Below are 23,388 nucleotides of genomic sequence, written 5' to 3'. Positions count from 1 at the left end.
GCCTGCGCACTGCTGCCGGCGGGATGGCGCCTGCGCATTGTCCGCCGGCGGGATGGAGGGCGTGGCGGCGCCTACGCACTGTTTATGGCGGGGTGTTGGGCGGGGCGGCGCCTGCGCACTGTTGCCGGCGTGATGGCGCCTGCGCAGTGTCCACCGCCGGGATGGTGGGCGGGCCAGCGGCTACGCATTGTCCGCCGGCGGGATGGTGGGCGGGGCAGCGGGATGGTGGGCGGACGACGCCTGCGCACTATTGCCGGCTGGATGGCGCCTGCGCACATGCCGGCTGGATGGCGCCTGCGCACTTGCCGGCTGGATGGCGCCTGCGCACTTGTCGGCGGGATGGCGCCTGCGCACTTGTCGGTGGGATGGCGCCTGCGCAGTTGGCGCCGGCGCGATGGTGGGCTCTCTGCTTGTTTATATTCTGGCGCCGCTCGCTCAGCTCCTCAACCGGATCACAGGTGAGGGCGGCCGCGAGGAGATGGAGGCAGGAGCCGCTCTCGGGGGGCGGAGAAGCGAAGCGGGCTGGCGTGACTAGGCCGCGGGGGGCGGTTACCTGGCAACCGTCCGGAGATTGCTCCGGGGCTGAGGGTCTCCCCCCACCCCCCCTGTTTACCCACTGATCCCCCCCACACTCTCTCCATTGGCTTTGTGCCTGTGATGTGCTGCGAAATTCTCCCTTCCTCCAGCTTCTCTGTGTAAGTGGATCCAGACATTTCCCTCCTCCCCATCCTGGCACCAGGCCCAGCCGTGGGCAATGCTGTGCCCAGTGCCCCTGCCAGCCCTGGGAGAGGGTGCAGCCTGAGCCACCCCCTTGTGCTACCCCCCTTGTGCCACCCCCTTTGTGCCCACCCATCACATTGGTCAGGAGTTGGTTGATGCGCTGAGGGGCGCAGAAGTCAGAACCACTTGCCTGGGTGTCAGCCGTGGCTCAGTTGGGCAAGTGTCCTCAGAGGGTTACAGGTTTGAGTCCCACTCTGGAGGACATACAACCACCGACTCCTATTATCCACTGAGGGAGCACCGAACTGTCAAAAGCTGAGTCTTTTGGATAAACCAAACTCCCATTTGCTGTGCTGGCTGGGTGTAAAATACAACTATTTGAAGAAGGACAATTCTCCCTGTGCCAATCATTGATCCAATAACAATGCCCGAATGCAGTGGGCACCTATTTCATTTCTGTTTATGGGGACTCGGTCAATGGGCTATTGCGTTTCTAACATTGTAACAGTGATTGTACTTTACTGAAACTTTATGATACCCTGAAGTCATGGATGGTGCGATTAAAAATGCAAGACTTCATTTTATCCTTACACAAGGGATGGTAACAAAGTGGTCATATTACTGAACTAATCATTGAGAGGTCTGGCCTCATGATCTGGCAATTTGAGTCTAAATTCCAGCATGGCAATAAAGAAATTTAAGTTCTGTTAAGAAAATTGTTTTTGGAAAATTGTTTCTGAATCTGGAATTGAAAGATAATCAGTAATGACGATTGTGTAATGGCTGGATTGCGATTAAAAACCCATCTAGTTCATTCATGTCCTTACCATGTCCAATCTAAACGTGACTCCAGACCCACAGCAACTTAGTTCACTCTAACTGTCCTCTGAAATGACCCAGAAAGTTACTCTGCTGTATTTGAACAAGATGACTGGCTCACCACAACCTTTTCAAGGATAGTTGGGATGGGTAATTAACAGTGACCTTGTTGGGGAAGGACACATTCCGTGAATTATTTTTAAAAAAAACACTCAAGCCCATTTTGAGGTTCAGTTGCCAACCTGCTGGATTACGTTGCGCAGTCATGGGAAAAGCATGACCACAGGAAATGCAGCATTTCAAGGAATAGATCCACTACCTTCTCGGGGAAGCTAGGGACAGTGTAGCAATGCAACCGTGCCAACGTAGAACATACAGTGCAGAAGGAGGCCTTCGACCCATTGAGTCTGCACCGACGCTCTTGAGCCCTCAGTCCCACCCTATTCCCATAACCCAATATGGGGCTGGTTTAGCTCACTGGGCTAAATCGCTGGCTTTTAAAGCAGACCAAGCAGGCCAGCAGCACGGTTCGATTCCCGTACCAGCCTCCCCGGACAGGCGCCGGAATGTGGCGACTAGGGGCTTTTCACAGTAACTTCATTGAAGCCTACTCGTGGCAATAAGCGATTTTCATTTCATAACCCCATCTAACCCTTTTTTGGTCACTAAGGGCAATTTATCATGGCCAATCCACCTAACCTGCACGTCTTTGGACTGCTGGAGTAAACCGGAGCACCTGAAGGAAACCCACGCAGACACTGGGAGAACGTGCAGACTCTGCACAGACAGTGACCCAGCTGGGAATTGAACCTGGGACCCTGGTGCTGTGAAGCCACAGTGCTAATCACTTGTGCTACCGTGCTACCCCACATTTTGTTTCACATTCAACATAGAGAAGTTATTCTGAAGATTACTTTGCCAAAAGGTTGGATCGTAAGCTTTTTTTAAAAAAAAGGTTTAGGATTGCCAGCTCTACATACAGGACTCACGGCTGGTTACGCTTTGGTCACCAAAGATGACTGCACAGAAATCCAGTAGTTTAAAGGGTGCAGGACATAGATACAATCTTGTAAGGATTCAAAGATGAGACTGAATTCTTTCACTTTGCTATAGATCAACAAGTATTTAGGTGCTGGATGAATGGGACTTGGGCAGGGTGTGAAGAGCTGGGACTTGAACATGTTGGAGTTAATGGAAAGAGAAGAATTGGAGGCTGCCATACTGAACACTGGCGAACTCAAATCCAGTTGTTTCCCAAGGGTGGATAGAGGCTGTGGTAGTGAGGCAAAGGCAGTGGGTGGATGGTATTGGGCAGGATATTCTAAAGGTGGAAGACAGCAGCCTGTTCGATGGGTGGAATGTGGAGATTAAAATGCAACCCTGATTCAAATAAGTTACCAAGATTTTAGGTGGCCTGATTCAGTCCAATTTGACAGGAAAGGGATGAAATGGTGGCAAGAGAGGGGTTTCCCTCAGAGGTTGAGAATAATCAGAGTTCCTACAGTGCAGAAGGAGGCCATTCGGCCCATTGAGTCTGCATTGACCCTCTAAAGAGCCTAACCCTATCCCCATTACCCAGTAACCCCACCTAACCTTTTGGATGCTGAGCAGCAATTGGTCATGGCCAATCTACCTACCTACCTGCGCATCTTTGGACTGTGGGAGGAAACCGGAGCACCCGGAGGAATCCCACGTAGACACGTAGACACGAGGAGAAAGTACAAACTCCACAGTCACCTGAGGCCAGAATTGAACCCGGGTCCCTGGTGCTGTGAGGCAGCAGTGCTAACCAGTGTGCCGCCGTGTTTTCAGTACATGCCAACTTGGCACATCTTTAATGTTCTTGGCTCTGAATTGGAACCTGTAGCTTCGAGACTCAAAGAAAGCAGAGCGGTGTCACTGGGACACTGATCTCTCTAGAATACGTGTGGAGTTTACGAGGGGGGCTGGAGCTTTTTGAATGGAGAACATTGCCTGGAGATAATGAGCACATAATCTAAGCTGACCCTCTCGTGGAGAGTAGGGGAATGCAGCATTGCTAAAAGTTCTGTCTTACTGGTGAGATGTTAAAGTGAGGCCCCATTTGATTGTTCAGAAGGATGTCAGAAATTCCACTGTTTAAAGCAAATGAGACAAACTATTTAGTTGACACCAAGCCTAAGTGTTGAAAGTGTACAGATTGTGATAGGAAAGGAAGTACTGAGGGAGCTGAGGACTGGGGGTTAAATTACTTGTATAAGGAGGCAGTGCAATGAATCTTGAGGAAAATACTCCATAAACTGAAATAAATAATGGAGAAGAGCGATTGGTGATTCTTGTGTGTGCAATTATCTGGAAGAGCTTGATGATTGTTGTGCTTTTTTGAAATAAGAACTGAATTTTTGGAATTTTTGCAGTTGGAATTCTCCATTGCTTTTTGTTTTGAGTGCTAATGTAAATAAACCAACTTATTTCTGTTGTTCCTTTGTCCTGTCAGGTCCTTACACTGAAGATGACTCTGCCGGAGAATGTTCAACAACCTTGTTACAGGAAAGCGACGGGCTGTCTGATGGAGATTCCGCTCCACGGCTGCCACTTAGCCAAGACCAGACTTCTCTGCTCCAGGGTTGGCTACGAGGAGGGCCGAGTGAACTTTCGGAAGAGGAGCCAGTAGGGGAGAACAAAGTGAGCGTTGACATTGAGAAACAAACCCAGGATCAGCCATCTGAGACCTGGGAGGTGGATGAGGCCATTATGGCATGGCAGCAATCAAGGAATGTGCCAACATTGACCCAACAGTCGGAGCCGTGGCAGGCTGCCACTGTTCAGGGTATCAATCAGGACCAGAGCACTGTGGGATGGCAATTGACTTCCACATCAGAGACTGTCACAGGCTGGCCAAGCTTGTCCAGCCAGGGCGTGAAGGAGGGCACTGTAGGTTGGACATCAGCACCTGCACAGGATATGAGTGGGATCAAGGTCCCAACAGGCTGGCAATTTCACCCTGGGCAGCGTGACTGCCAGCATGGCGGTTTAATGGACTGGCAATCGATGCCAGCAGAGAGCATGAATGAGCCAATCGGCGGTACAGGGTGGCAGTTTCCCCCTCTGATGGGTGTGAATCATGCAGCAGAAAATGCGCTGTGGCAGTTCCAGAATGAAGGCAATCTTGTAATGGGACCAGACCCATATCAAGGTGAGAAAGATGAACAACTAAACAACTCTCACCTGACAACTTTTATTTAATCACCAATAAACTAACCATATCAATGAGACGGTGCTAACGTTTTGTAGTTTTGGCACTGTAAGCAGTCCGATGGCATGGCTTCAGATCCCTTCACGCCACCAGTGTTAAATATTTATTGTTTATGCTAGGTTGTCTACTTGGGTTCAGCATATTGTGTCACCTGTGATTTGGTGTATGCCTTTGCCTATAACTAGCAAGACCCAGGGATTGAACAGGGCTTTACTGGAATGTAAACGTGCTCTCATAACATTCTCTTCATCCTTGGGAGAGAGTTTGAAAATGAAAATTCAACCAGATCAAAGCTCAGGCTATGAGTCACCAATTTATTTTAATGCACAATAATGTAATTTATTAGTATTTAAACAGAGGTGTATACAAACTTTGCATATTTCACAATACATAAAAACAAAATAAAATTACCGTTCCCCTGAGCTAACTCCCAAAGTAACTAAATTCTTGAATATTGTTGCTTAGTTGTTACTAGACAATGAGCTCCAAACAAGCTTCAGCTCTTTACAAACTGGAGATTCTTATCTACATATGGGGGAGCCCAGCAGAAACCTGTAAGTGGAATCCCAACCACAGAGTTGTCCATCAAAATGGTCCTGCAGGATATGGTGTCCCTATTCGGGCTCACCTCGTGTCTTTGTGTCTGACACAGCTGTTAAAGCATCAATAGTCTTGACTAGCTGCTACTTTGATCTGATTCCAGGCAGCTGAGACCAACTTGTTTCAAGATCCTATGAAGGTGTATCTGAATGAACTATTAGCACTGTTGCTTCACAGTGCCACCGACCCAGTTTGATTCCTGGCTTGGGTCACGGTCTGTGCGGAGTCTGCAATTTCTCCCTGTGTCTGTGTGGGCTTCCTCCCACAAGTCCCAAAAGACCCGTTTGTTAGGTGAATTGGACATTCTGAATTCTCTCTCAGTGTACCCGAACAGGCGCCGGAGTGTGGCGACATGGGGATTTTCACAGTAACTTCATTGCACTGTTAATGTAAGCCTACATGTGACACTTATTATTACAATGCACTGGGCTCCCTTTCATTCCTGTTCAAAAAATGCAAGAGAAAGCCATGCATCGTCCTTGCATTTAACTTGAGCTGCAATAATCCACTTGGCAACAGATTGAGATCGATAACTCTGCTAATGACTTTGTTCAGCAGAAAACAAGACTTGAGCCAACATTAGAACAACAATATTTATTTCTGTAACTTGCAGAGGTAGTTCTTGGAAACCGTAATTAACTATTGGTCAATAGTTAAAAGGATTCAAAAGAATAATCTGATGAGAGCCAAAAATATATTATTTTCCCAACAGTGACAGTTCAGACTGTCTAGCTGAAGTCCTGTTTTTCAGTAAAAACTGCAGGTTGATCTGAAATTTAGATTGTATTTACTTAGTAATCACAGGCTCAGCTATAAAGCTCTGGACTTTTGACCTTGAAACATGAGTTGAGCTAAATAGCACATTTCAAGGCATGTGAAACCTTATGACATGCTGTGGTTCTGGTCTGTCACTGATCATGGCAGAAAGCTGAAGTGATGTGTTAAGGTTGTGTGTTAATATTGTCGGTGTTTATTTCCCAATGTGCAGTGATCTGATTAGGACAAATAACATTGAAATTGTTCATTTGTCAGTGAATTCATTGAAAAGATTTGCTGCCCATTTTTAAGGCTATCTACTTTCATTTGAGAGATCAGCACTAGTTTAATTTCATTTGAGATTGTTTGGGTTATAGTTGCTGTAATCACAGAATGTTAAAGGTAGTGGAAATACCTGGCAGTATTGGCAGCTCAATGTTTAATGCACTCATAATACATCTATTGTTATTAGACTCTTAATCCATTTAATGTATTGTGCTTAAAAAGGGATTGATGGAGTTTTGAAGAATAAATCTCTGCTTGTAAGATGCTTTTTTACCTCTGCCCTTTCTTAGCTCCCCTTCTCTTTCCGTGATTCCTTTCTGGCCAAGGGGACTAGCAAATAAACCCGTGTTTCCAGGTTTCTACCATGTTCGTATATATCTTACTGGAATTAATTCCTTATGAGTGTCGTGGGAGCTTCTGATTCATGACCTTTGTGAAGCTGACATGGGGATTTGTGGCTGTGAATCTCCACCCAGCCACAGGGGTTGGGTGTGGTTATCGAACACAACATTCTATCTTCAGGCTTCCATGCATCATCTTCAGGCCTCCATGCAATCAATCGCAACTGCCCATAATCAGCAGCTCACCCTCAAAGCATCTCTTATTCCATTACTGATGCTCTTCGGGTCACTGGTTCACTTGTGTATTTTTTCCTAGGTCTGTTAGCCAGAGTGTGGGAGGACTTGCCAAGACCCCAGGTGGATGGTGCTGACGACAGCAAGCTATTTGAGTTCACTATCATGTCATACAATATCCTGTCGCAGGATCTTTTGGAGACAAATTCTGATCTGTACTCTCACTGCCAGCCAGAGTTCCTAAAGTGGGAATTCCGATTCCAGAATATCCTGCAGGAGCTTGAGACCTGGGACGCTGATGTGAGTACACTTTAGTTACCATGTTGAGTTACCACCTTGATGGTCAGTCAGGGGACCCAACGACTGCTTGGTATCCACTGACTACTGCAGGGGTGGACTTTAGATGTTGACATGGGAAGTTTTCGCTGTGATCTATGGTAACATGTGTTTATGCTACTGGGCTGGTAACCCAGTGGCCTGGATAAATGATCTGGCGACACAAATTCAAATCCCACCATGGCAGCTGGGAAATTTAAATTAAGCTAATTCTGGAATTTAAAAAAAGCTAGCATCAGTAATGGTGATCATGAAACCACGGGTTTGTTGTGAAACCCCACTAATGTCCTTTAGGGGGGGATTATGCCCCTCTGGCCTGTGTTAGGCTCCAGAGCCACATACTCTGGCTGAGCCCTAACTGCTCTTTGAGATGGTCTCACAAACCACTTGATTATATACTAGAAGGTGGCTCATCAAGGACAATTGGAGATGAGCAATAGATGCTGCCCTTGCCAGTGATGCCCACATTCCCTCACATCCCACATATAAATTAAGTTTGTCATAGTCAAACAGCTTATCCATTGTTGGTTGCTATCTAGTCTCTTATGTGATGAAAAAGCACTTAAGATAGTGGATCACCTAGACCCACACCCGATTGTCCCTGCAATCTACTATTGGGTGCCTTATACATTTTGGCATGCTCTAACTATATTACAGTAAGAAATGGGTGCCTTGCGGACAGGAAAGAGATGAAAAATAATACTGAGTCTCACTGCAGGGAATCCAGGCAGCATCTGTAAAATTTGCATGATTGATTGAGAGTGGAGCAGGTCAATTAGATATTTTCACAAACATCGTTTTCCCTCCTGAAGTCTCACTGGGTGGCTCCTTTTCCCTGGCCAGGTGGGTCAATGGATCAACCTGCAGAGTGATGATGCTACCCACTCCTGCCAACTTAGTAATGCCCAGCCACTCCTGAGTTCCTCCCAAAGCTGCACAGCTGAGTTTGGGAACATTTGCTGAGAAAAAGAAGTGTATGTAACAGCTTTCTACTGCTCTACGGCATGGTGCATTTGACCTATTCATCAGACCGTCAGATATATAACAGGAATTTAACATCACATAGTTTTAGGTCTGTCCTAAATGGAAAGATGAAAGTGCCTTTGTGATCTGAAAATGAAATGATTAGTTGACTTCATCCCAGTCCTCGATTACATTCATTCACAGGTCAGAAATACCACAGATGGTATTGAATCGACTACCTAGTTCAGATTGCCCACATGGCTGACTGGTGTGGGAAATGGAGGGTCTCTTCTAGTACAGCCTCTTCTGAAGTTGAGTCTGCAATCGACTTGCACTCCTACCTGAAATACTTGATACTAGCACTGGGTTACATTCCTGACTGTATTATCTCTGCCGTAGACATGACTGTTACAACTATCTGGATGTCTTCTTGTTTCAGTACATTGGCTACGTCCAACTAAATTTAAATACATTTTTAAACTGCAAATGAGGCACTAAGAGTACGTGACAGTCTGACATCTTGTGGATCTCCTTTCAGATTCTGTGCCTACAGGAAGTTCAGGAGAATCACTACCATCAACAGTTTCAACCAGCTCTCCAGCTACAGGGTGAGTGATGCAGAAAGGATGAACCCATAATGTATCAGCATCAACCCATAATGTATCCGCATCAACCCATAATGTATCCTCATCAACCTGTAATATATCTGCATCAACCCGTAATGTATCCACATCAACCCGTAATGTATCAGCATCAACCCATAATGTATCTGCATCAACTCATAATGTATCCTCATCAACCTGTAATGTATCTGCATCAACCCGTAATGTATCAGCATCAACCGATAATGTATCTGCATCAACCCATAATGTATCCGCATCAACCCATAATGTATCCTCATCAACCCATAATGTATCCTCATCAACCTGTAAGATATCTGCATCAACCCGTAATGTATCAGCATCAACCCATAATGTATCCTCATCAACCCATAATGTATCCTCATCAACCCGTAAGATATCTGCATCAACCCGTAATGTATCTGCATCAACCCGTAATGTATCTGCATCAACCCGTAATGTATCAGCATCAACCCGTAATGTATCTGCATCAACCCGTAATGTATCTGCATCAACCCATAATGTATCCTCATCAACCCGTAATGTATCCACATCAACCCGTAATGTATCCGCATCAACCCGTAATGTATCTGCATCAACCCGTAATGTATCTGCATCAACCCGTAATGTATCCACATCAACCCGTAATGTATCCGCATCAACCTATAATGAATCCGCATCAACCCGTAATGTATCCGCATCAACCCATAATGTATCCGCATCAACCCATAATGTATCCACATCAACCCGTAATGTATCCGCATCAACCCGTAATGTATCCACATCAACCCGTAATGTATCTGCATCAACCCATAATGTATCCACATCAACCCGTAATGTATCAGCATCAACCCGTAATGTATCCACATCAACCCGTAATGTATCGGCATCAACCCGTAATGTATCAGCATCAACCCGTAATGTATCTGCATCAACCCGTAATGTATCAGCATCAACCCGTAATGTATCCGCATCAACCCGTAATGTATCCGCATCAACCCTTAATGTATCCGCATCAACCCGTAATGTATCTGCATCAACCCGTAATGTATCCGCATCAACCCGTAATGTATCAGCATCAACCCATAATGTATCTGCATCAACCCATAATGTATCCTCATCAACCTGTAATGTATCTGCATCAACCCGTAATGTATCCGCATCAACCCGTAATGTATCTGCATCAACCCGTAATGTATCCGCATCAACCCGTAATGTATCAGCATCAACCCGTAATGTATCTGCATCAACCCATAATGTATCAGCATCAACCCGTAATGTATCTGCATCAACCCGTAATGTATCCGCATCAACCCGTAATGTATCCGCATCAACCCATAATGTATCCGCATCAACCCGTAATGTATCCGCATCAACCCATAATGTATCCGCATCAACCCATAATGTATCAGCATCAACCCGTAATGTATCAGCATCAACCCGTAATGTATCAGCATCAACCCGTAATGTATCGGCATCAACCCGTAATGTATCGGCATCAACCCGTAATGTATCTGCATCAACCCGTAATGTATCTGCATCAACCCGTAATGTATCAGCATCAACCCGTAATGTATCCGCATCAACCCTTTTATTTTCCCCTTTGGTGTTTTCCTCCTCAATTTGCTGGGATATGGCTCCTAGAATGCTGGTAAGTTGTCCAAGTCACCATTTGTTTTCCATGTGTGAGACTGAGCAATGAGTTGAGAGATAAAAATGGAAACCTCTGGAAATACTCACCAGTTCTGGCAGCATCTGTGGAGGGAGATTTCCTGCACCTGCAGTGTTTCACTTTTATATTGTGGTAGAGTGTTTTTGGCATTATGGGCAGGAGACATCCTGCCGAACAACCCCAGACGTGCATTTTTCAGCAGAAATCACTGGAGTGGGAGCAAGATTGGAAACATTGCCCATGGCACACAGGTCAATTGTAGCACTCCAAACTGCTTGATATTTAAAAAAAAATCACATGGCACACTTTGAAGGAGAACCAAGTTTTCACTTGGTGTCTGTGTCAGTGTTCCTTCCTCAACCAGCTCCAAAAACGATTCTCAGAGGTAGGACATATGCACATTTGGAAGTGAATGGTCTTATTAAGTTTATAAAATTATATAGGGTATAGATTGGGTGAACAGTTGGAGGCGTTTTCCCAGGGCGGAAATGACATCTAGAAGGGGACACAAGTTCCAGGTGAGAGGGGGAAAGGTTCCATGGAGATGTGCGGGGAAGTTTTTACACAGAGGGTGGTGGTGGCCTGGAATGCACTGCCAAGTGAGGTGGTTGAGGCAGATACGTTAGCGACCTTTAAGACTTATCTAAATAGATGCATGAACAGACAGGGTATAGAAGGATACAGGCGGTTGGTCTAGATAGGACACATGATCGGCGCAGGCTTGGAGGGACGAAGGGCCTGTTCCTGTGCTGTATTCTTTGGTCTTTGTTCTTTGTTCTCAAAAGTGAGACTGGTAGATTTTTAATCAGGCGAAGGTATTATGGGTTAGGGAGCTAAAGCAGGTAGATGCAATTCAGCTGTAAATAATTGGATGACAGAACCTCCTGTTTCTAAATTTAGGTTACCTGGTCATTTATTTTGTTGCTGTTGATGGAATATTCCTGGTGAACTTTGACTACCCCTCCATTGCAACAGAAGTACTTTGAGACATGTTAATAGACTGCTGTGCAATATAAGTATTTTATTATCATAACTTGTATCCTTCTGGACTGAGTCCCACATTGGGAATAACTGCTGAGCCGTCAAGGGTGAAGGGAAGATATGGATAATTATACACTGGAAATAAGAGCTCGCTTCAGGGTTGCCAGTCATGCAGTCAGTCTTCATGACTTTTCAGGAAAGTTAGTTTGGAACTCCCTGCTCAAAAATCTCTCTCTTTTTTAATATAAGGAACCCATTATCAGGTGGATTTGATGAAAAGTGAATGCAAACAAGCTGCGGTATTAATGGTTAATTCCACATATGCTGTGGACCGGTGTTTCTAGTGGCTACTTGTGAAAGGAGGAATACAGTGTTACCCGAGTGCTAATCTGATTGCTTTCTCTGCAGGTTACGAATGCGTTTATAAACGGCGCACCGGTGTCAAGACGGATGGGTGTGCTGTGTGCTACAAAAGGGAGAGGTTCTCCCTGGTCTCCGCACACCCCGTAGAGTATTTTCGACCTATTGTGGAAACGTTGAACAGGGACAACGTGGCACTGCTGGTTCTGCTGCGACACTTGTCCCCAGACTGTGCCCAAGAAAGCTCAAAGTTTCCTGACATCTGCGTGGCAAACACTCACCTCATATTCAATCCCAGGCGGGGGGATATTAAACTCACCCAACTGGCTGTGTTATTTGCTGAAATTGAGCAGGTAGTACACACAGCATATGCAGACGATACCTGCTGTCCAATCATTCTCTGCGGAGATCTGAACTCTGTTCCGGAGTCCCCTCTGTACAAACTCATCCGAAATGGAGAGCTTTACTATTATGGAATGCCAACATGGAAGGTAAATAATCGACACCTCCATTGCTTTAGACCCATTTCCCAAATTAGTGTTTTTTAAAAAAATAACCTGCAGTCTGTCTCCAAGGCAGTAACCCATGTTGCGCTGTTCTATTTAATATTCTGGCAGGTGTCAAGTCAAGAGGACTGTTCTCAACAAATGTGTTCAAGGAAACTCTATGGCCCTTTGTGGCCGAGCAGGCTCAGGATAACGGACAACTGTCAGTATGTGGATATGTGTGAAAAGAAGAGAACGGGTTAGCTGCATGTTTCCTTTTTCCAGTGTGCTGTTTGCTTACCTTCTTTGTGCTCTCTGAACTTGTACCCGATCTCTGGTTCGTGCTCTGGCTCTCGTTAACACTCTTAACTCTCTTTTCTTCATCCTCTGCTGCTTGCGTTTGTGTTTTCTCCTGTTCACAACCACCCTGTTTGTAATGTCATTGCCTTGAGTACTCTGTTCAGTTCTGGATACCGCACCTTAGGAAGGATATGTTAGCCTTGGAGAAGGTGGGCTAAGAATCGCCCAGAATGAGACCAGGAGTTTAAAGGGTTAAATTAATAGGTCATGCTATGTAAACCTGGCTTGTATTCCGTTGAGTTTAGAAGATTGAATGGCGACCTAATCGCGGTGTTTAAAACGTTAAAGGGATTCGATACGTTAAGTGCAGAGAAACAATTTTTTTTTTGATGGGCAATCCTTAACCAGAGTGTGTAATCTGAGATTAGAGCCAGACCATTTGGGATTGAATACTTGTTTATGCCGGGTGTACTGGTAACCTGGATTTCCCAGTCCTTGGAAAAAGCTGCGGATCAACTAAAATTGTGAAGATTTTTGTTGAGTAAGGGAGTTATGGGGCAAAGGAGGATGTGGAATTGAGATAAAAATCAGCCATGACATTATTCAATGGCAGAACAGGTTCAAGGTGCTGAATGGCTAACTCCTGTTCCTTTGTCACTGTGTTCCCCTGTGAGCAGAAGAGTTGGAGAGGCCTTGCTCAAGGTGCTGAGCCATTTAAAAACGTTTAGGGGTGGGGGTGTGTATGGGGATCATGAAACCATGGTATTGCTTTGATGCAGCTCACGTTTTGCAATGCTCAAATCTGGGGGTCAGAAGAAGGTTACAATACTGGTACTGTATCTACAAATCTCCTTTAAATGGTCCGATTATTAAATTTGGGTCCCACATAGCACTGGGGAAAAGCTTTGTTTTAAGCACACTCGCATAAAATGGTTTGAAATAGGCAGGCGTACTTGAAAATGCTTCTTAAAATAAGGATTTTTCTGTTGCTGTGTACTATGTATTTCTATGATTGAGAATGTTCTTTACTTATGCATTGAATATTTAATAAACTTTATTTCTACTCTTTTGCCATATTGTAAAGGCCTTCACTTTGCAAAGACACTACTTCCTGACCACTTCCCAATATTGCTGCAGTTTAGTTGACATTGAACAGGGTTGGAAGGAAGAGAATTGTGAATTCCTTTTGCTGTGTGAAATTGTGGTAACGATGACGGGTGTAAATTGCTTTTGCCATTCCTGTTTTTGTTATATTGTTCTATTAAAGGTGTTTTCAATGCATAATTTTGATTGCCTCAGCTCTGCTAGGTGGATTTGCTCTGATCTTCTGCTTGCTCTATGACAGACTGCCAGATACCGTATAGTATCTAGTAACAGCTGTATGGGGCACTTTTTCAAACCTGTTTTTTATGGAAAAGTCATTGGCCTCTGCTCAGCATCTGTTTGGTGTGTAACTGCCAAAATTGTGAATCAGTGTTGGTCTGCTTCGTGTCACTCTGTGTTGCAACACTCTGTAGCTTCTTGCCCAGTTTCACTGTTCCAGTGATGCTTGCAGTGCCTAATACCTATTTTGGTTCCTCATTTAGGAAAACTGAGATATGGCCGTGAGTTTCTCCTCCAGCTAAGATATTCTGCACTGGCTCTTGAACGTCCGGAGAATCTTGTTTTCATTGAGGGTGTAACTGATGCAAAACCAGGTACAGCCAGGTCAATGTGCAAATCCAATCTGCCGACACCCTCCTTCTCGGGAAACCCGGAGCCTGACATCAACATGGAGAAGGGAGTGGGACAGAGTTATGGGTAGCGGCAATGAAGGTGCTCAATGTTGGGGGGGGGGGGGGCAGGGTAGGAATGTTTGATTGAGTAGCACGGTGTCGCAGTGGTTAGCATTGCCTCCTCACAGCGCCGAGGTCCCAGGTTCGATCCCGGCTCTGGGTCACTGACCGTGTGGAGTTTCCACATTCTCTCCATGTCTGTGTGGGTTTTGCCCCCACAACCCAAAGATGTGTAGGGTAGGTGGATTGGTCGCACTAAATTTCCCCTTATTTGGAAAAGCCCCTTTTCACAGTAATTTAATTGAAGCCCACTTGTGACAATAAGCGATTATTATTATTATTATTAATAATAATAAAATTAATTGGATACTCTAAATTAAAAAAAGGAATGTTTGATTGCAAGGGGGGTACTGATTATCATTTGTCTTCTGAGTTTCGCCTCTCCAACCCATGTGAATAGGCATGTTGGGATCAGGTAACATAGTTCTTACACTTTAGAACAAAGCCCTTCTTTCCAACACCCCCCCCCCCCCCCCCCCCCCCCCCAAACCCTTTCCCACCTGTCATGAGGGGAGGTGGCTACCAGTGAAGCCACTGTTTTTCAGTCTGCGTGTATTATTGCTTTTTGGTTTCACTAATGATCTTAAATTGTGTCCTATCTCCATTCAGAGCCTCCAGGGGACGGTTCAGAAGGCTATGTCAGTGTGTCTGAGCCAGAGGATGAGCTCTTCTGTAATAGGTATGTATCCTGCTGTTAAACCAAAACTAGATTAATATTTGTAAACTATTAGCTTTTAAACAGAGGCTGGAAAAAAGCTTCTGGGATGGTTTTACAGTGCTGCAATAATGGAATTCCTGACACCAGTGTTTCTTGGAGTGTGATTCCTGGGACATTCCCAGCTAAATCCACCAAAGTCTTTGAACATCTCTGTTGCATTTTCCCTTAAAGTCCTCAGTCTTGCCACATAGCTGCAGTCCCTCATCACTAGTAACATTCTGGTAAATGTATGTACCCTTTTCAAGGCTTGAGCATGTTCCCTTTTGTGAATAACCTTGAGTTCAATTGTAATATTTATACTCCAGTAGTTAGGGAAAGGTTTTCCATGGTTTGTATCGGTTACTGGTCAGACAGTGGGCCTTATGCATTGCTGCAGTTTGTAAAGGGATATTGGCAGGGGAGCCAAATGTGCTTGAACTTTGCCCTATTTAGAATTTTTAAAATCAAAAATGAGCTGCGCAGAGGCGACATTGTGCTGGATCAGAATTGTGAAGTGCAGGTTTGTGACCAATAATGTCCAGATGTTGAGGAGAGAATTATTCCAGTTTAGCCACAAATGAATCCTAATATCCAGTGGAATTGGTGGAGACTGGATACAGGGCAGCTATTATCTACGGTTGGGTTAATATGAAATGAAAGATAAATACCATTTTTAGAAGCCATTTTTGTCTTTGACACTAAAGAATGATGCTGCGGTGGTTACGGTGGTACCCAAACAGCAACCCAGGGGGGTTGAGTTCAGATCCCACCCACAGCAAGTTCCATAGAATTCCTACAATGCAGAAGGAGGCCATTCGGCCCATCAGGTCTGCACCAACCCTCCGAAAGAACACTCCACCTAGGCCGACTCCCCCACCCTATCCCCATAGCCCCAGGTATTGGTCATGGCCAATCCACCTAACCTGCACATCTTTAGACTGCAGAATCAAAATTGTGAAGTCAAATTCAGTAAATCAGATAACTTGTAGCTTGGCAGCAGAATAGAAGCTGCTGGATTGTTGTAAAATTATACCCTGGCTCACTGATGACCTTCACAACTTATGCTGGAATTTGAACCCAGCCCTCAACTGGGTTTCCCATCCGTTGCTGGAGTAACTGCTCTTGGGTACCATGTCTAACAACACAACCTCTCTGCCTCTTTCACTCCAATCAGGTCGGCAACCACTCTCCGGCACAACCTCAACCTAACTTCGGTCTACAGTCATTATCTGCCTGACACAGGACGGCCCGAGGTCACAACCTGTTCACCAGGCTTCGGCCTTACCGTGGATTACATCTTCTACTCTGCACAGCCAGTCACCGATAAAGGTGGAAAAGGTTTGTCTGCCGTCATGCAACATGGAGTAAGAGATTGGGGATGGAGGGAGCGGTGCTTTATATCTGACCATTTGAATTGAGGTTGCTGCTCTGTTTGTGAAGGGGGTTTCATGTTGTTCAGCACTCGGGCCTGCCTGTACCCCACCCGAGGGGGTGATAATCTGACGGATTCTGCCTTGCCTTTCTTGTTGGATAAAGCAGCTGTGGCTTCAGAAGCTGCAGAGGTTTCCTTGGCTGTTTCCTGTCACTGAGTAAAACTTGTGTTGGGTGGATGGCCAGGACATGGGGTGAAAGTGGAGAAGCATCCTCCACAGTCAGCAGCAAGTTGTGTATTTACTATGTGATAATAGCTGTAGCACAAGCAATGTAATCTTTGGATATTTGGAATAAGGCAAGAAATATTGGAAATGCACAGCAAGTCAGCCACCTGTCTGAAAAGAAAGATAAATTAATGCTTAGGCCTTTGCCAGAACTCAAAATAGAGTTCAGATGAGGTGTCCCCCTAACCTGTAACAGCATTTGCATTAGTCCCTTAAACAAGGCACTGAGCTCAATACCTCTGAATCAGATAGTTGTGGGTGCAAACCCCACCAGGTACTTGGGCACCAAATCCAGACTGACACTGCAGTGCAGTACTGAGGGGGAGCTGAATTATTGAAGGCGTTGTCCTGCAGATGAGATGTTAAACTAAGACCCTATATGCCCTCTCGGGTGAATAAAATATCCCATTTTGAAGCCGAGTAGGAGAATTTCCCCCAGTGTGTTGGCCAAAATTTATTCTTCAGTCAATGCCTTAAAGAAAAACAACATCACAATGCTTTTTGTGGGAACTTGCTACGCGTAAACAGGTTGCTGCACAGGGGGGCACGGTGGCACAGCGGTTAGCACTGCTGCCTGATGGTGCCGAGGACCCGGGCTTGATCCCGGACCCAGGTCACTGTCCATGTGGAGTTTGCACATTCTCCCCATGTCTGCGTGGGCCTCACCCCCACAACCCAAAGATGTGCAGGGTAGATGGATTGGCCACGCTAATTTGTCCCATAATTAATAATAATAATAACCTTTAACTTTATTGTCACAAGTAGGCTTACATTAACACTGCAATTAAGTCACTGTGAAAAGCCCCTAGTTGCCGCATTCCGGCGCCTGTTCAGGTACTTAGAGGGAGAATTCAGAATGTCCAATTCACCTAACAGCACGTCTTTCGGGACTTGTGGGAGGAAACCGGAGCACCCGGAGGAAACCAACGCCGACACAGGGAGAACGTGAAGACTCCGCACAGACAGCGACCCAAGCCAGGAATCGAACCTGGGACCCTGGAGCTGTGAAGCAGCAGTGCTAACCACTGTGCGAACGTAGAAAAGAACTGGGTACTCTAAATTTATAACTGAAAACAAATGGCTACTGCGTTTCTTGCAGTGCATTATTGGCTGCACTTCAAAAGTACTCTTAGCTGTTCAGGGAATCTTGAGGTTGTGAAAGACTTCATGCATGTGCAAGTCTTTTGTGTGAACCTATCCATTTAAGAAAGCGATAGCTGGTCACTGGTTGCAGCTGCACCTCTGGCTCATGCTGTTGAGTATTAATAGTTATGTTGAATTCATAAACTATCTAAAATTATTGTTTGAAGTGGCTGATGTCCGGTTTTGTAATTCCTACAGGCAGCGGCGTCAGACCGTTTTTTCAAAGCTATTTATCCTGCCTCTTTATGAGTGCTGATCTCTCATCCCGACTGTCCAGCGTTGTGACATGCTTCTTCCTTTTGTTTCTTCTTGACAGGGCGGAGGCGGTACAAAGACGGAGCCCTCAAGCTGCTGGGCCGACTTTCTCTACTGTCTGAGCATGACATCTGGCTGGCCAATGGGTTGCCCAATGGCATATGCTCGTCTGATCACGTCTCCCTGCTTGCCAAGTTTGGGTTGAGACCCTGCGGTTGATTTCATTTTTAAAAAATGTAATGCGGCTTGCCCTTGCAAAGCGTCGTGGACAGACACTGCTCAGTGGGCAGATTTGAAGCCCTGATGTAAGATGTCCAATATTCATTTTGCAGTCTGATTTTGGCTATTTTAATCCTTGTTTCTTTTAATGGACTAGAATTTCAAGTTTGCTGCTTTAAGATAACGGAAATGCCAAAGGAATATCGGTTGGGTCAGGGGCAAGTCGGTTAATGATATTGCCATCTAGCGCTTGCAAAATGTGACTCTGTTGTATAATTTTGTTCCAGGTAAGCCTGGGGCCCTTTATGAAGTTTATTAGCTGGAATGATAATTTGCCACAGGGACATGGTTGTTTTATATGGCCATTCCCTTCATTTCTCTTTTCCCTTCCTTTGAAATTGTTAACTGAAGCTGAAAATTCATGGACAGGTGCCGGTTGCCGCCTGGAACTGGTGTTAAAGTTGCCATTCTTTGTATAGGCAAACTATTCATCTGAGGCAGGCATCACAGTAGTGTCCAGCCCTATCCCTAACTGATATCCAGGGTTACAAGGATCCATGTGAACAAGGGGGCACTTAATTGCCATCAGCAGCAGGAACCCTGGGCAATTGGTTTTTCTTTTTCTCCCTTTCCCCTTGCATGATGTCAGCTAATGAAACAGACACTGGGATTGAAGATGCGACGGTACGGTGGCACAGTGGTTAGCACTGCTGCCTCACAGCACCAGGGACCCAGGTTCAATTCCACCCGGCCTTGAGCGATTCTGTTTGAAGTTTGTACATTCTCCCCGCGCCTGTGTGGGTTTCCTCCCAGTGCTCTGGTTTCCTCCCACAACCCAAAGATGTGCAGGTTAGGTGGATTACAATTGCCCCATAGTGTCCAAAGATGTGAAGGTTACGTGGGGTTATGGGGGGTAGGGCAGGGGCGTGAGCCTAAGTAGGGTGCTCTTTTAGAGGGTTGGTACAGACTCGATGCACACTAAATCCTGGCACAGAAAGGGCAGGGGCATGTCGGTCAGTGCTGCCTGCTTTCTGGTGGTCAGCAATAATGGGTGAGTTGGCTCAGGAAGACCTGCACCAGAGCTGCAGAAGGTTTTTAAAAATGGCTGCTGCCTGGTGTCACCTTAATGCTGTATGAACAAGCTGCTGTATTGAGCTTGAAAGCTGTTTGATGTTAATCCCCCTGCACCTGTGCCATCACTCCCGGTGCAGTATCTATGTTGGAAATTGTACCTCGCCACCACACCAAGGTATAACGTTTTGGTTTCTGTGAGCTGAAAATCAAAACTGCTCGCTCTTAACTTCCCATTTACTTTCTTGTTTTTTTTTTTGTTTCTCTGCCGTCCCAATTCTTGACAACCCATTGCAATGAAACCCATCCCCGCGTTGCATGTTTCAGTGGGGAGACTGAAAGCTTCACTTTCCAGGATGTCTCGGCCTTGGTTGGTGGGAGATGTTTGTAGAAAGTGGTGAGGAATTGGATATGGTGAATTTCCTGCCTTGAGCATTCTGGCTGTTGGTTTCGCCCCCATTACTTGCAGCTTGAATTGCGACCCAGCTGAAGAATTGCTATACTGGGGTGGCCGGGGTGGGGGGTGGTCTCAGAGAAATAATTTCTCAGCAGTTCTTGTGCTTTGCCAAGGCACCAGCTTGGGTCTTCTCCTCTGCATTCCGCTCGCAGAAGGGACCAGAAAGAAGATGGGCAGAGGAAATATCCTTGAATGCTTCATGACAGAAAGGGTTAGGATTCTGCAATTGGCCTGGATCCTTCTTTACTAAAGAGAGAGGGAAAGATTATTGGCCAGAGTTCCTGCTGCTGATTGGTTTCTATGAGCCCCTACTGCGATGAATTTGGAGGTTGGGGTGAACGTAGGATTGGACTGAGCCATGATTTTCCTTCTCCAAGTCATATACCATTTAGGCACGTCCCATTTAGGCACATCCAAAGGACGCCACTTTGGTAAGTTACTGGAGGCCAGTAAGTGACCAGATTCCAGGTAATACTTCCAAGGGTGGGTGGGGAGTAAAAGGAAGTGCATAAGTAATAGGAGCACGCGCAGGCCATTTGGCCCACCATGTTTAGAGCATGAGTTGGGATTGTGTGGCTGCTTTTACATTTATCCCAGTTTACAGGACTCATTACCTTTCACAGCGATTACTGTGGAAATGGAATTAATGGGTCCTCGGGTTTGGTGCTTGTGATATTTCGATTCTAGGTGCTCTTTTCAGGAACCGCCCGCTTTCAATAAATTGCTGCAGTCTGCTTGAGCCATTGTGATTCGTGACACCGATTAGGAATGCCTTGATTCCCACTTCCCTCTTGTCTGTGAGCAACCAGCAGCACAGATTCCCACAACGAACAAGTCCCGTGAGCTGTCCTCTCATGTTCTTGGCCTCCATTCAAAGCCTATCTGATGGACATTGGCAGAGCACCAACAACTCCATTTCACAAGAAGTGAATGCAGCTTGGTGATATCAGCTATGCTGCAGGCCATGTGCAGTGCAGCAGGATAGACCCGGAGTGGTTAATGGGGCAGGGCATGGGGTTGCAGCATTCTAAAAATGCTTCTCGGAGAAAATCAAGACTCTGACCTTTGATTTTCAAGAAGAACAGCAACCAAATCAGTCTCACTAATTTAAAAGCCCAAAACCCTCAAAAGCAGAGAAGATTGTTACCAATTTGTTCATCATCGTTTGCTTTTTTTGTGTGCAAATGACAGTGTGACTAGCTTCCATGTTTAGGAGTCTTTCTGGATTATTTTCGGATAGGGTATCAAACCCAGATCCACTGGCTAAAGGACCAAATTCTTCAGTCAGCCGGAATCATGGGATTGATTTACGAACGGGTGCACATAGTTATTTATTACGGTTGGGGTGTAAGAACAGCGTGGAACATTTTGGCAACACGATCTGTAGATAAAGTGTATATTCAAATAGTATGATTTAAAGGCTTTGTTTTGCCTAATATTTTTGTGACATGGTTCAGTAACACTTTGATTAAATAAAAGGCTTGTTTCTTTGATGAGTGGTGGGATCATTGCTTCCTGTTTGTGTGTTGAAGCCTCTTGTTGATATTCTCCTGGAATTGGTGCTCCCGGCAAGGAATTGCAGAAATAAAGTTGGGATCAATGAACTCCGTGTCCCAGAGATAATGTGTGCACACTGAAGCTTACACAAAACACATTTTACAAAAATTTGAACTACTTTGTATGTCGAAGGGCATTTTAGAAGATAAAGTTGTAAGCTTGGCAGTCGGCATTAGAGGTTGAGATACTAAATGATGTTCTGCTTGACCCATTGCTTAAATCTCCATATATTATCCATCACTAAGACTTTCTAGTCCCACACCCATCTCCACCCTTCTCTCTAATTCATCCTGAATTTGTTCACATTACTTCCTGGCCTTGTCCCTCTTTATCTGTGCATCTCCTCCAGTTTCTCCAATTCTTGTTTCTCGTGCGTTCCTCACCAACTTCACCCTCACCATTGGCAGCTGTACTTTCAACTGCCTAAACCCCGAGCTGTGCAATTCCCTCCCAACCCCCCACCCCCACCAATCTCTGAAGATGCTCCTTAAAACCTCCCTTTTTCACTAAGGTTTGATGACCAATCCTAATATCTCCTCATGTAACTTGGTGTTAAATGTTGTTTGATGCTCCTGTGAAGGGCCTTGAAAAGTTTTGCTACATAAAGACTAGGAGCAGGGGGAGGCCATTCTGCCCATCAAGTCACCCCTGGCATTCAGTTCGATTGTGGCTGATCTGATTGTGACCTGAACTCCACTTTCCTACCTCCTGTCGAGAACCCTTTGACTCCCTTGTCAATCAAAAAACTGCCTAACTTAGCTTTGAATATATTCAATGACCCTCCTGTCTCTGGAAGAGAATTCCAAAGATCAGTGACCCTTGGAGAAGAAATTCCTCCTCATCTCTGTCTTAAATGGGAGACCCGTTATTTTTAAACTGCGCTCCCTGGCTCTAGACCCTCCCCATGAAGGGCAACATCCTCGCAGCACCCACCCTGTCAAGCCCCCTCCCAATCTTTTATGTTTCAATAAGACCATCTCTGATTCTTCTGAAGTCCAATGAGTATAGGCCCAACTTGTTCACCCATTTCTTTTGGACAAACACCTTTTCATAGGAATCAGCCTTATGAATCTTATCTGAACTGCTTGCAACAAAACTATATTTCCTCCTTAAGTTAGGTACATAAAACTGGACACACTACTCCGGGTGTTACCCTTTACAGTTACAGTATGACTTTCCTCCGTTTGGGGCCATGTTGCCTTTAGAATGGTAAAATTCTAAAACAGCAAGTGAGCTGGAGACGTGATGTCTACACTGCTAGCAAAGTGCAGACCAAAGAAGTGTTTTTGGCGTTAGAGGTGATTTAGTTGAATACATTCAGTAGACCCTGAAAGGAAGGGCCACATTATTATGGAGGTGGGTGGAGGTTAAGATTTTCTGGTTTCAATGTTTCTGCGTGTTCGCTGTAGAGGGTGGTTATTGCCATTTGAACCTCGTGTGGTTTGCAGCTCAGAGAGAGAGGCTCAGCGTCGTGAAATCATGTGGCTTTGAATTCCTCATGAGTGACGCACAGAGTTTTAATGAGATTTTGAGATTCACAGTGATAACTCTCTGGATGCGTTGCTAAAAGATCCATGACTGTCTTGACTGCATCTGCCGTTTAATGTGCAGTGGTGCATCAACCATAATTTGCCTGTTAATTCCTATTTATTTCATGTTAACTCTGAATATTAGAATATGAAGATAGATATTGTAAATTGTTTTAGTTCTCTGACTTTGAATATAGTAAAGTTCATTTTATTTGTTTAAAACAGTGGAACATTGTGGCGTAACCCTCAGTGGATAACTG

At 45.3% G+C, this 23,388-nt stretch overlaps 1 protein-coding gene across 2 annotated transcripts; it reads left to right on the top strand.

Annotated features, from left to right (window-relative positions):
• Positions 1–346: 346 nt before the first annotated feature.
• On the top strand, positions 347–21,535 carry LOC119950599 (protein angel homolog 1-like). 2 transcript variants are annotated; one of them, XM_038773184.1, is made up of 10 exons: positions 347–458; positions 4,016–4,714; positions 7,073–7,290; positions 8,828–8,897; positions 11,971–12,413; positions 12,540–12,666; positions 14,294–14,404; positions 15,152–15,221; positions 16,414–16,577; positions 18,357–21,535. In XM_038773184.1, the coding sequence occupies exons 1-10, from the start codon at positions 395–397 to the stop codon at positions 18,512–18,514; spliced, it is 2,124 nt and encodes a 707-aa protein (XP_038629112.1). In that variant the 5' UTR covers positions 347–394; the 3' UTR covers positions 18,515–21,535. The 2 variants fall into 2 exon arrangements, with proteins under 2 accessions (XP_038629112.1, XP_038629103.1); XM_038773175.1 differs by having other exon boundaries at positions 4,016–4,723.
• The last annotated feature ends 1,853 nt before the right edge of the window (positions 21,536–23,388 follow it).

This window comes from Scyliorhinus canicula, chromosome 2 (genome assembly GCF_902713615.1).
Source record: "Scyliorhinus canicula chromosome 2, sScyCan1.1, whole genome shotgun sequence".
Lineage (NCBI taxonomy): Eukaryota > Metazoa > Chordata > Chondrichthyes > Carcharhiniformes > Scyliorhinidae > Scyliorhinus > Scyliorhinus canicula.
Note: the sequence above shows the minus strand (reverse complement) of the source record. Positions and strands in the feature narration are given on the sequence as shown.